Genomic DNA, 12,631 nt, shown 5'->3' with positions numbered 1-12,631 from the left:
TGCTGAAGTATTTTAAACAAACAACCCGATCTCTTAACTACAACATCAGAAAAGGCGGCCAAGAAAACGGCTCTTTGACTGCTTCCACATTTCCTTCCCTTAGGCGGTTTTGCGAATAATATCGGTGAAATCCTGACCCCACTGAGGTCAGTAGCAAAATTCCTACCGAATTTAACAGGGCCACAATTTTACAACTTTTGCCCATGATCAAAATTCCTTTTTGCTGGACATCAAACCTTTTCAGATGAAGGCAAGGCGCACTCATCAGCTATGGCCCCAAATATGTCATGTTTATCCACAAGGCACTGTAGCCATTTTCCCGGTATGAAGGCAACCAGGTAAGACACCTCCCATCAGCATCCCTTTCATGAGGTAATAGCCACAGATAACCATTCTTTATAGAAATAATAGGATTTATCCAAACCAAAGGCAAGGGAAAGGGTACCGACACAAAAAGCCCATCGCCCACAGAAAGGGCACAGATGAATGACAGATAACTGCGATTCTCGTCCCGCCCGACGGTGAGTCAGAGCAAGCCCAGGGAGGCCCCAGCCTCAAACCCAGCGCGGTGCCGTAGGGCTGCGATGGTGCCCCGGTAGCTCAAACACTGCTCCAAGGAAAGGAGGGGGCGAGCGGCAGACCTGCCAACACCCATCCTTCTGTGCAGGTGCTTACCAACGCTGCTTCGCCTTCCAGCGGGAAATACTTAACACTCTGTGGCAAAGCCAGAGAGCGTGAATCCAGTGAGGGATTGTGAAAGGCGGTGAAATACGGGTATTGATTTCCCAGAGAAGTCCGTGCTGGGGTGAAGCGCTACCCGCAGCCGGGAGGTGAGCACATCGGCTCACAGGCTCGCGGTGCCGGGCGCTGGCGCCACGTGCCACCGACGGGAGCCCGGTCTGTTTGTTGACTGGCGTGATTTAAGGACACTGATTAGGGACTTGTATATGTCTGCCTGTTAATGCCTCCCTGTTATCCATCTATCACGTATGATAAAAGGACCAGTGACGATAATAATAGTACAACTGACAGGTCTCACCATGAAATTAAATCTACTGTATTTTATCTCAGTTTCTAAATGGACATTTTAACAGTCCAATAACTGCGAGCAAATCTGCATCAATTTTAAGTGCCGGTCTCCAGCGCGGGCTCGGCAGCCGGGCCCTCCCATTGGAAAGATCACCGCTTGTGCTCCATCGTTACGGCTCCAACTACTCCATTTCGAAAGAGCCCCCTTCCTTTTTCAGTGTGTAAAAACTTAACATTTAATCTGTTTCTACTAGGGAACTGCGAGAAAGGATCCACAAAGGTCAGCGTTCCCAGCTTAAAGAATGTGAATCGAGTTAAATTTCTTTAGGCTTTTCAGCGCAGGTAGTGGCTGGGAATAAACACAGAAGAGGACGAGCAAAGGAGCGGGGGGGCTTTAACAGGCTTGACAAATGACACTGCGATTCACACCCACTGCTGGGCTGCTACTAATAAGCTACAGAGGAAGCAGCCAATCTCAGCTAATTACCAGATAAAATTGTATTGTAAGGACTCTAATTAGGAGATGCTTATGGAGGTGATCTAATGATTAAACGCTGCATCCAAGTGACCCCACCATCAATGTGCAGTGGTGCAAGATGTCACTGGAATATTCTGTAGAAACAGTAATTTTATTTCAAGGAGGGGAGGCAGTAATATTTGTAATAATGGCTATGAGGTAAACTAATTAAAAGACAGTTCCTAAAGGAAGACTGTGGCTTTGAGCAGCTGTGGCCGTTCCAAAACAAAGTGCCAAATCTCAACAGAGGAGCTGCAGTCAAGTGGAAAATTTCTGCCTGACCTCTGCTCTTGCTATTAATTTGCAGGAAAACTAATGACACATATACATATTCCCACAAAATTGTTCTAATTGCTAATTTGCCAAAGGAGCCCGGTTTCCAAATTAAACATGACTGCAGTCTGTGAGGAAAGAGAGAACAAAAAGCTGGAACGCTGCGAGTCTGCTGCGTTTCACCTCCGACGACCATTTGTGAGCCTGAACCAACAAGTTAATGAAACACGACCTTGTCGATCGCGAGTGAAGTTTTTCCCTTTTCCGTGTTTTATTTGATGACACTCTCCTCTTCCAGCCAGGGTCCGATCCCTGCCGCTGCTGTTACCAAAACACAGGCTCAGGAAAGGGAGGAGAGGGCTGCGCTCCCTCCGCAGACCTTCGCTGCTGCTTTCTTTGTTGCATCTGTAGCGCAAAGGCTGAAAAATCGGTTGTGAATTAGAGCAGAATAACAAATTATGAATGGTGTTGGTTTTGTTGCCATCTTGAATTATTAATCTGAATGGTAAACTATTAAATCTTAATATTGGCGTCAATTAGAAACGTGAAAGCGGCCGTGAGTGATTGTTCAGGGCAAAGATCAGGGAGGGACCGGGCTGGGAGGGTTTCTTTTCCTGATGGAAACTTGACACAGTTTCTCCCTGTTTGCATTTTCTATTTAAAAACAAGTTACTATGATTAGAAAAGTTGTTCGTGTTGGCATTTTGTACACAGCCTGTTTCCCACACACCAGAATTTTTGGATGAGGCATCGTTGCTGTCAGAGGGGAGGGAGCCTCAGCCACGGAGTTCGCACTTTACGAGCCAGAACTCTTGCACTGCAGTCAGGCACAACGCGGGGCACTCTGCGAGCACAGCTCTTGCAACAAAGAGTTAAATGGTTGCATAATGTTTGTGCTGGAGATGGGGGGCGGGAGGCTATTTCCTCCACCCTTAAAAAAAACCCCCAAAAACAACAACAAAAAAACCCAACCCCAAAACAAGAAGTGAAAACAAAAAGCCAACAGAAAAACCACCAAACCCCCAAGTTTTAGGTCCTAGAATTCTGCAAGTTCAGTCACCGAGCCAGTCCGGGGTTTTGAGAACAGTTCCTCATACTGTTTTAACTTAAACGTAAGTGCCATAATTGTTCCACCATTCAATATCCTGCTTAGCATTTTATTATTAACCTTTCCTTTCAAGAAATAGTCATGTCTTCCTATCAGAGGTGAAAACTGAGTCATTTTCTTTTTTTTTTCCTTAGATATAAACAAGGCAGAGAGGTAACCCTCTCCTTCACCCTGTAAAATAGATTTCCAGTAAGTGGCTCTCCCATTAGGGCTCAGTCTGATTTCTTTTTGAGTAAACATTTTACACGACAATAGTTGTGGCTGCACATAAAAAAGCCCCTGAAACTCTTTTAGAAGAAATAAAAAGGTATATATATATATATTTCGAAGCGTCACGGTGGGGCCATACCCACTGCTGCAGGGCAGTGACTCCTCTGCGGCGGATGCTGCCACTCTGGTCCCAGCTGGGGCTGAGGATTTATCTGCACCGAGGTCCTGGGACTGGAACGCTCCAGAGCAGAGGCTCCTCTTCTTGACACCAAGGGTGGGAGAAAGCTAACGCTGGGCCTAAAACTTTTGTGCAAGGCCGTGGCTTCCCCTCCCGTTTCAGCCTGGCCGCATTAGCGTACTCGGTGCAGCGCCTGGCAGGCAGCGATCACTTAGCAGGTGTTGTTATTGGCAGCGACACTAAGGAAACCGAGGCTGAGGAGTGAGACTTAATGAAAACCAGTATATAAAAACAGCTTTTGTTGTGCTTGAGAATCTCTCTTTATTGCTGCGTATCGTTATTTTTTTTCAAACTATAAAGTATGGCTACAGCAGCTAAAATGCTCAGTCATTACCTCAACAGTTAAAAGACTATTTTTTTAAAATGCTTTGTTATTACAGTTGCTAAAAACAGTATTTCAAAACAATCATAACTGCTATGGTTAGGGTAAAAAAAATACATTAAAGCAGGGATACCTAACAGTGCATTTTATTTAAAGTGCCAAAAGTTTCTTTAAAAGTTTTCTGTCTATTTTTAAAGGATGGCTGTAACACCTCGTATGCAAAATTACTTGTTGGTTGATGCTTTTTCCTTCCCTTCCTATGAACTTCGACATAAGTTAATCCCCCCAAAGAAAGCACATTTCCATTTCAACCTATTATGCTGATCGCTAACACCAATGAAAAGAGCACGTAGGGGAAGGTATCTTGATAGCAAAACCAGAATGGCAACTCCTGAGAGATCGTTGTTCTGGCTTTTGTGTTGTGGTCGGGGTTTTTTTATCGTGAAAACAATTCACCTTACTAAACCATGTCACAACATATTCCTTCACAGCCGCCTTTGTTCTCACTTTACTCGGGCCCTTTACCCTCACCAAAACACCGCACGTAGCAGCAACAGGAACAACTCTGTCTGCTCCAAGCGTTAAGGTGCGAGATACTTCCATCTTCTTTTCAAGTGCTGCATCGTGGGGCATTTTAATGATAAGGCTGGACTTTTTTAAAGGCTGAGCTGAGCGCTGCCCCAGCCCCTGATGCGCTCTCCCTCCCCAGACCCCTCCTGTCTGCCCAGCAGCTCCTCAGGAGCAGGGCAAGAGCTGCCCTTCGCAGAGCACCCGACATCGATGGTGACCTCCCCGCATATGCACCTTTCTGCCAGAGGCTGAGGCCATCCGCCGCTATGCTACATAAGAGCGTGCTTAAATCCCATCGGCTTTAACAGGACTAAAAGGCTTTACTGAACAGATGTCTTGGTGGACTGGTGGAGTGAAAGGCACGGGCCCCTCCGCTGCCCTTCCCAAGGTCAAGGTTACTGCAAGGAGCTAAAGCCTCTCAAAGGCGGGGATCTGATGGATGGACACAGCCAGACTGGAACAAGCAACAGTTCCCCAAAGCTGGGTGAGTTCTGAAACGATGCACAACCACCAGGACCCTGGCTGTGGTCCAACACGTCCAAAACCAGCTGCCTGATGCCCCAAAGGCAAAGACGGTACCAGCGGTCAGCGTGGATGACAAACGGCACGTGGCTAACACAGATGCCCAGTCACCGACTTTACGTCCCAGCAACAAAATAGTTTAACAACAAGCATTAAGACCCTTTAAGCAGAATAAAAACATCTCCTCAGTCGTGAAAAGGCTGTGATTTTACATCCCAATTCACTGCTATGTTTGGATTCGCAGTTGCTCTTTCCTTTAGAATCGCTGACGTTCCGTAATACATTCATTCTAACGTACACCTTGCATTAGTTATGTTAGCAAAAAAAAAAAAAAAATTAATTACTGGATGTAGAGAATACTTTGCACTGCAATAATGGTCATCAGATCTTTTTACCAAAGTCCTATCCCACTGAGTTGAAAGGACTAGGGTCTAGCACAGTCTGTGTATTTTTTTCAGTAGGAAAGCACAATTTATGCAAAATACTGTACTTCTACATTTTATAATTAATTTTCAAATGCTTCACCTATACATATTTTAATAATTTCTGATTTATCAGATGGTATCTATAATAAATTTTTCTATATTTCAATAAATGAAAAGAAGGCAGTTTCAATCCAACAACAGAGTGCCACACAATATGGGCCTGTCAGGCACCAATTTTTACTTCTAACATGTAAGTTAAAGGATAAGGAATTTATAATGCTGCCTGTGAACGAAACCACTTTTCATACACAAATGTGATCTTTTTTTTTTCCAAAGGGTAATACAACAGTACATTTACATAAACTAATCCAAACAATCTATGTATTTGACAATGGCAAACCTCACACAGACTGCCTATTGTTGGTTTACATCTTGGAGTTCTTTATGTTGGCTTGTAACACTGCTCTAGCTGTCAAAGGTTTGACTTGGACTCTAAATAAATGGTTATAGAAGTGCTGTGCAGCGATATTGGACTTCTTTGCAAAAGAAAACCTGCTGTGTATGAATTCAAAAGCTATTAATTTTTCAGTCAAAAATATTCATGCCTATTTCTTTTAATAAAGAAACACTGTGCTGAGCAACTGAGAGATAATGTTGACTAGTGGTACAGAATTTTCAATAGAGCAGTTAAAAATAAATTTAGTAGGAGGTCCCCAACAAAGCTATAATTTTCCAGAATGTAAAACATTTTTAATACTAATCAAGACAGCCCTTTTCCCCCTGCGTTCACTTTTTTTTCCCACCCCCCTGGCTTTTTTTTTTTACCGCTGCTTTTCCCTGTTTATTAGCTGTTAACACTAATCTTCGCGGCGACACCGCCTGGTATCTCCGTAGCCTACAACGCCCACGAAGGCTTCCTGCCCTCCGCGGCTGAGCATCGATCACGAGCTGCCTTGCCAAACGCCGCTCGCTGCCTTATGATTTCCTCCCTTTCGTTTTTAATCCTTCCTCCTGAGGGGCACCGCTGTTATGAAAGGCCTCAAGGCAGAGCGCTTTGAGACTCCCAGATTATTCCGCTGTTTTAATTTTTAATCCAGTAAGAGCTATAGAAACCAAACCTCCTCCTCATTCTGTTGGGTCTACACGCTTTGCCAACAATGCGCTGAAGCATTTGCATCGAGGCTGAGATGGATGCGAGGAACTAGAAGAATGCTATTTTTATAGACACTGTAAGTAGCTTCTACTCTAGAGGGCTGCTGTCCACCGGATCACGCAATTTTAGGCGTGATCTTAACAGCTTAAATGGAAGGGTTGGTATCTACCACTCAACCCTCTCCAAGAAGGTGCCGAAATTTCCCGTTGACTTTGACATCTGCTCCAGCGCTGCTGAATAGCCTGCAATTTTCTGTCTAGTAGCCTCCCTATGCACTTCTGCAGCCATTTATTTCCAACTACATGGAAACTGAGAAATCCTTTTCTAGTAAAAATGTGCGCGCGAAGTGTTTAATGATTTTATGTTCTCTATCTCTGTAATGTGTTCTGTTTCAGACATTAATTTTGTCTACCAACTGCATCTTGGCAGGCTACCATATTTGCTGAGTTAATAGTCTGACTCCTTTTTATTTCTATCACCATAAATCACACATATATGGGTGTGTGTTTGCTTTATTTATAGAAAAAAAATCAGTCAAAACAGATAAACCAATACTTTGTCATTATGCTGCATCATTGCATATTGATTAAAATTGCTAGTACTAACTATAGATTGTCAACGCTCAATTAATTTTCACACAATGACTCAAAGCAAAATCAAATAAAGCCAGCGTACCTTTAAATCTTACAAATCTTAAAATCAAGAAGCAAAGCACTCTCTCCATTTTGAATAATCATGGGAAGGAAGCTCTGAGGACCATTTTCAGCATTAAGAGGTTGGGAGAAAAGAACAGCTGAAGAAGAGTCATTTTGGTCAGGAACGAACTGGTAGACTTGCCTGGGTCTGCGGGTGCCCAGGACTTGCCTTGGGCTGCAAAGGCACTTTAGTTCCCCCCACAACTCCTTTTTTAAAGGGCAATCTGGGGCAGAGAAGGTTTCCCTTCTCAGTTTCAACAGTGTAAAACCTGATACTGGGTAACCGCGATTATCATCAGAACGTGCAGCTAGAGTCTCTCCTACTGTAAATGTCTGTCAGACAGGGAGAAAGGAAAATAAACACACTAATAATTTAATTACAGCTCCTTCCTAACACTTCCTAAGATTTCATGCAAGTCAGACTGACGCAGAACGACTTGCAGGTTGGTACACGAGGCCAGAAAAAGGCCCAATGCATCAGCTTAGAGCAAAACTTCTTTCAAACTCCCTGAAGAGACGGGGATGATGAAGCCCGAGTGCCCGTGGCGGTGCCTCCTGCAAAGCAGCGCTTTGCACCTCCTCACCGCCACCGGCTCCGAAGCGGGCCACGCTCTGCATCAGGAGACATCTGGGGAGCAGGAAAGAGAGGTTTGTTGTGCGGTTTTAGTTGCTCTGGGAACAGGTTGGTACTTACAGGCTGAGGGGTGGCTTTTGGTTCAGTTGACTTCACATGCAGGTGTGTCATCATGGCTTGCAGGCGCTCTTTATCTTTCGCAAGCTGAAAGGGAGGAAAAAAAATACCCTCTGTTACTCGTAGGAATAAAAACCAGCCTCTGCTTATTCCTAATTAAACAGCTGGCACCGAGGCATGAGACAGAAGAGTTTTATTGCTGAGTAGTTTGGAAATTGTATATGGTCTATTCGTGAGGTAAAGCTAACGCGCAGTGCTGGGTGTCACTATTTCCCAAAGCAAAATGCATTAGCCCTCGAGTGCGAAGAGCTAGACCTGCCGGCACCAAGAGCTTCACTCTAGCCCTGACAGCTAAAAGACAACAGTGAATCATGTTTATTAACCAGCCCCACTCCAGTTCAGGAGGCACAGCAGAAAGCAAGCCAGGCAGCGGCTCCGAGAGGCGTTTGCCTCCTTTCAGACCAGAAAACAAGCGGCACAAATGGACCGTGGCTTTTTGGTCACGAAGAGGCTTTGCGGTGTGTGCAGAGACAGCGGTGGTTAAACCACATGAGGCACCTCCGCCGGGCAGCCTCGGCTCAAGAAAATGCCCTGCTTCTCTTCAGAAGGTGGCACAGCTCCTCGGTCGGACACTCTGGGCTGCCAGGCTGGGAACCTGAGCAGGAGCAGCAGTGTGAGGTGCCAACGTTCCTCTGGCATATGGCTGAGGGCAGCAGGCTGGGAAAGGCTAACGGCATCAGGAAGCGCCCCAGAGCACCCATCTCAGGGCTTCCAATGCCCCAGGACCGAGGCTTTCACCCTTTCTCATCGGCCACATCATGCCCAAGGGGAAAGCTCCTGCTCTGGATGTCTCTTGCATTTTTTGGCTGAGATCTGCACCAGGCCACAGCCGGTGTCTCGGGATCTCACCGTACGCATCCTTGGCCAGGATGGCTTCCCAATGCACTTAGAAAGCACTGGCCAGACACTAAATCTCATTATTTTTGGAAACAAGAAGTTTTTTATGTGCAAATAGGACTTTTTTCCAGCTGCCTTTCAAAAAAAAAAAGTATTAAAAGATACTGAAGAAAGATATTAAGAAACAATGCTAATGACACAGGGGTGTTATTAACCTACATGCCCAACATAAAGGCTCCTGTTTCCAGCAGGATTTCTTGGATCAGGTTCTTACAAATGACAATTTCTGCAGAGCTGAGATTTTGCCTTAGACAAGGCAGATTCCTGGTGCCAAGAGAAGAACTGTGCTCGCATTCCAGCAAAACTTTAAACAACCTTTCCCACCTTATCACCATCATCTGTTTGTAGCAGTAAAGCTGGGCTACGGGTGTATAAAAGGAGACTTGGTCATAAATCCCCCTTCATAACCTTACAGTCAAGGTTGCCTCGCTCTTTGCAAGGCGAGGGGTTTCTGACCGTGCCAGAAAGGCATCACGATGGGATAGAACTTGGCACACGGGTTTCCAAGACAGGAATTAACTAAAGGAAAAAATCTTGTCACTGCTGTGTGCTCGGGAAGTGCAAAAGCAAAATCACTGGGCTTTCCAAACGCCTGCTCTCTTTTTGGTTAAAAAACTCAACGGCAGGAGAGAAAACCTGAGACCTGCAGATCTCCTGCAATCTCATCACCAGATCTGCACTGGACTTCACCGAAGAGCCGAAGGGCAGCGACGGGCTCTTATCGTAGCGCTGCAGCAGAAACTTCTCCCTCTGAGAGTCCTCTGAGGACCTCCTCAGCGAAAGGAGAGGTCTCACCCCTCAGCTGCCGTGCTTCGCACAGAACAGATTAAAACCGAGGCACGGCTGTGCTCTCAGCGCAGCTCTGTTGTGCAATCTCTCGTTCGTAGCAGTCGCTGGGCACACAAGCTGCTTGGCGGGGTCATCTGCACATTCAATTTTGGTCTGCAGGCTACTGCAGAAGAACAACATCTTCTAGCCAAAATAAATAAAAGGCAGGCACCTGAAAGCTTCCTGCCTGCACTGGCGCGGCAGCAGGAGGGAAAGGCACCCGGGCAGCACAGGGCACACCCTGCGGCGCTTCCTCCGGGCCCCCTCGGCGAAACGGAGCCGTGCACCGCCCTCCAAACGGCCGGGGTCCTTGTTTGTGGTGTTTTCACTCATCGTCTTAGCAAAGCTTTTAACGCCGTTCCTGGTGGATGGAGGTTATTAAAGATCCTCTCGACATTTCAGGCAGACACATGCTAGCATTTTGTCATAGTCTAGGAATTCAAACACTCACCCAGTTAGGCAGGAGTTTAAATTATGAAAAATAGAGGTCTCTCAGTTTCAAAGCACTGAAGAGAAGTAAAAAAATCCAAAGAATTTCTTTAAACTGTTTTTTCCCTTAGGTCAGGAAGCTGTAGTGATACAAAACTAGAATGTTACTAGTAACCCCTCTAGTCAGTGGACTCACACAAAAGAAGTCATGAGGGCTGGCTTGGCCACCAATGGCAGCAAATGCTCACTGGTGGCACTCACTGGAGTGCAGACGGTCCAGAAACGGGCATTATTAGTAGACATGCAGGAAAATGCTCTTCATCTACTGACAGAGTAGCAAGGACTGTTCTGCCATGTATGAAAGGATCTGCTCTGTACAGGGCGCCTGAGGACTACCAAACAGTCCCCATCTGCAGCCTCCTCCTTTTTCCCTATATCCATTTGGAAAGCTCTGCAGGCTGGGAATTTTCAGAAGAACACCCAGTTCTTCACGATAAGCTTGATTTTGTCAGGTTTCCCTCACCTCTGGGGGGTACAGCCATGATGCAGGTGCCTAACCGTGGCTCAGCAGCAAACACATTCAGAGCAAGGTAAACGCTTTGCAAACTTGGACACCAAGACACATATCTTGCCCTGGAGAGGTTAAATCCTAAAGCCACACGGGTAGGAAAGGCAGGAGAGGGAAGGCACAGAAAGTGCAGGCCAGAAGGGGTTCAAGACAAGGGGCAGCACGGGAGACTGGTGACCAAGAAGCATTAGGGAAGGGTTAGGCACAAGAGGAGGAGATAAACCAGACAGAAAATAATGGCAAGGAGCAGGAATACGAAAATGGAAATCAAGTGAGGGCGTTCAACAGGAGCAACATGACTGCATCAACAGAAGTGGAGATCCCTTTAGCACCAGGGTTTTGGACAGACCAAGGGCAAAGGAGAAAGCAGCCAGTCATGGGCAATGCAAGAGGCAACCAAGACGTAGTCTCTTCCCTCCCGTCAGTGCCTAGTTAGGCCGTGCACCGGAAAGGTTTAGGAGCAGCTTCTCAAGAGCGTCAACGGATGCTCCAGGGGAACAGGCCCTCTTTTCACTACACGGAAAACAGCCAGCGGTCTTCCATTTTCTCCCACTAGGAGACAATTTTTTGAACTTATCCCAGCCTCGCTGCTGTTCTGAAATGTTTTTCCACTCAAAGGTGGTGCTGCAAAATGGATGTCCTATTCCAGCTAGGAATTAGCTAAGGACAGGGACACGTTCCTATGTTTGTGTTCTACCCAGCAGCCCAATTCTTGCTGTTTATAATGGCAACAAATGGTCATGTCAAGATGGTTTAAACAAAGTGAAAGATGAGAAGATCTCTACCTTGTCTGTGATATTTTAAGTATGTTTGGGATGGAAACGCTGAGACCAAATCTCTGAGATACTTCTGCAAAGGGCCATTTAGAATCAAACGCAGAGCAGATCTGACCTGTTTTTTCCCAAAAAAGTTAATTTTAAAATTACTTTCTTTAAAAGACTCGATGCTTATCTCTGTCTACGACACTCAGTACACCCCTGTGGGGCTGTGCATGTGCAAAGCGGTGCGGTACCCTGAGCAGCACGCGATACTTTCATAGCTCCTCTGGAAAGCAACGCTTCTCATCAGTGCTGAGCTCTGCGGGTCGGGTGGGAAAGGTGATGGGTCCCTCTTCTGTCTAGCTCACAGTTGGCCACAGGGCTTGGTTTCACTTCTGCTGGGAACTGCTCTGCTGCAGAAGTATCTGGGGAACGGCCTTAGTCCAACTGCTCCTGCTATGACATGCTGGGTGCTGCAGACCTGCCGCTGAAAACCCTGCTATGGGGCCAGACTTCGGTTTTATCATGGTTCTGTGCAAAAATGGGTCACAGCTGGACAAACTAGGTACTGGAGGACAAATCCTCGTATGTAGTTAGGCAGGTTTTTTTTTTTAAGTATCAGAGGACTGATACGCACGATGAAAGGAGAAGATGGAAGTTGCAGGTACACTTTAGAAGCAAGACCACCCTCCTCCTCCACCTATCCTTGCTGGCCAGTGCACACTCTGCTATCAACATCCCTGTCTAAACGAAGCCTCCACTCACCCTCCCTGCTGTGCTAGTATGATTGTTAAAAACAAATCCAGAGCTTTATAGCCTTCATACCACTTTGAAATGATGTTCTTCTCTTGGAGACCTTGTGCTGCCTTCCCATGCAACGGCTCTAAGCTAAGAGGTATCCCCCAGCACGAAGTTGTAACCGTTAGTCACTTAGAACAATTAGCAGGATGCACCACTGATAAATCTTTCAAAAACACGGGGGGAGGTGGTAACCAAGAATATCTCTGTCAACTGGTAACACAGGGCATCCTCCTGGAGCTGCTGCACAACCGTTCCCAGCGGCCGCAGGAGGGAAGGCTCAGTGCTTTTCAGGCTGACTGTAACTGAAGAATCTAGATTTGCCTTCAGCCTGAATATTACTGCATCTTGGTAAAAGATTATCTCATATCTCAGTTTACCAGGGAGACTGGAGATTTTTGCTTTTTTCCTAATTCCTGAGGACTTGTTAAAAACACCAGACCATTTCTCATAACGTTTTCTGCAAGACTCTGATATTTTATGACTGGTAGTTTGATTTTTATAAAACTTGTATTAAAATAGTTTATATTGCTTCGGCTA

The 12,631-nt window shown here is 45.9% G+C and overlaps 1 protein-coding gene across 1 annotated transcript in view; it reads right to left on the bottom strand.

Moving 5' to 3' along the window:
- The window catches only part of FOXP1 (forkhead box P1), a gene marked incomplete at its 5' end in the record, with an annotated part of 33,860 nt that overhangs the window by 20,075 nt on the left and 1,154 nt on the right, over positions 1 to 12,631 (bottom strand). The window contains one exon of the mRNA XM_010133786.1: positions 7,757 to 7,840. Coding sequence (XP_010132088.1) covers positions 7,757 to 7,840 — 84 coding nt within the window. The remainder of the gene's footprint in view (positions 1 to 7,756; positions 7,841 to 12,631) is intronic.

The sequence above is a fragment of the Buceros rhinoceros genome, unplaced genomic scaffold, assembly GCF_000710305.1.
Source record: "Buceros rhinoceros silvestris isolate BGI_N320 unplaced genomic scaffold, ASM71030v1 scaffold15763, whole genome shotgun sequence".
NCBI lineage: Eukaryota > Metazoa > Chordata > Aves > Bucerotiformes > Bucerotidae > Buceros > Buceros rhinoceros.
Note: the sequence above shows the minus strand (reverse complement) of the source record. Positions and strands in the feature narration are given on the sequence as shown.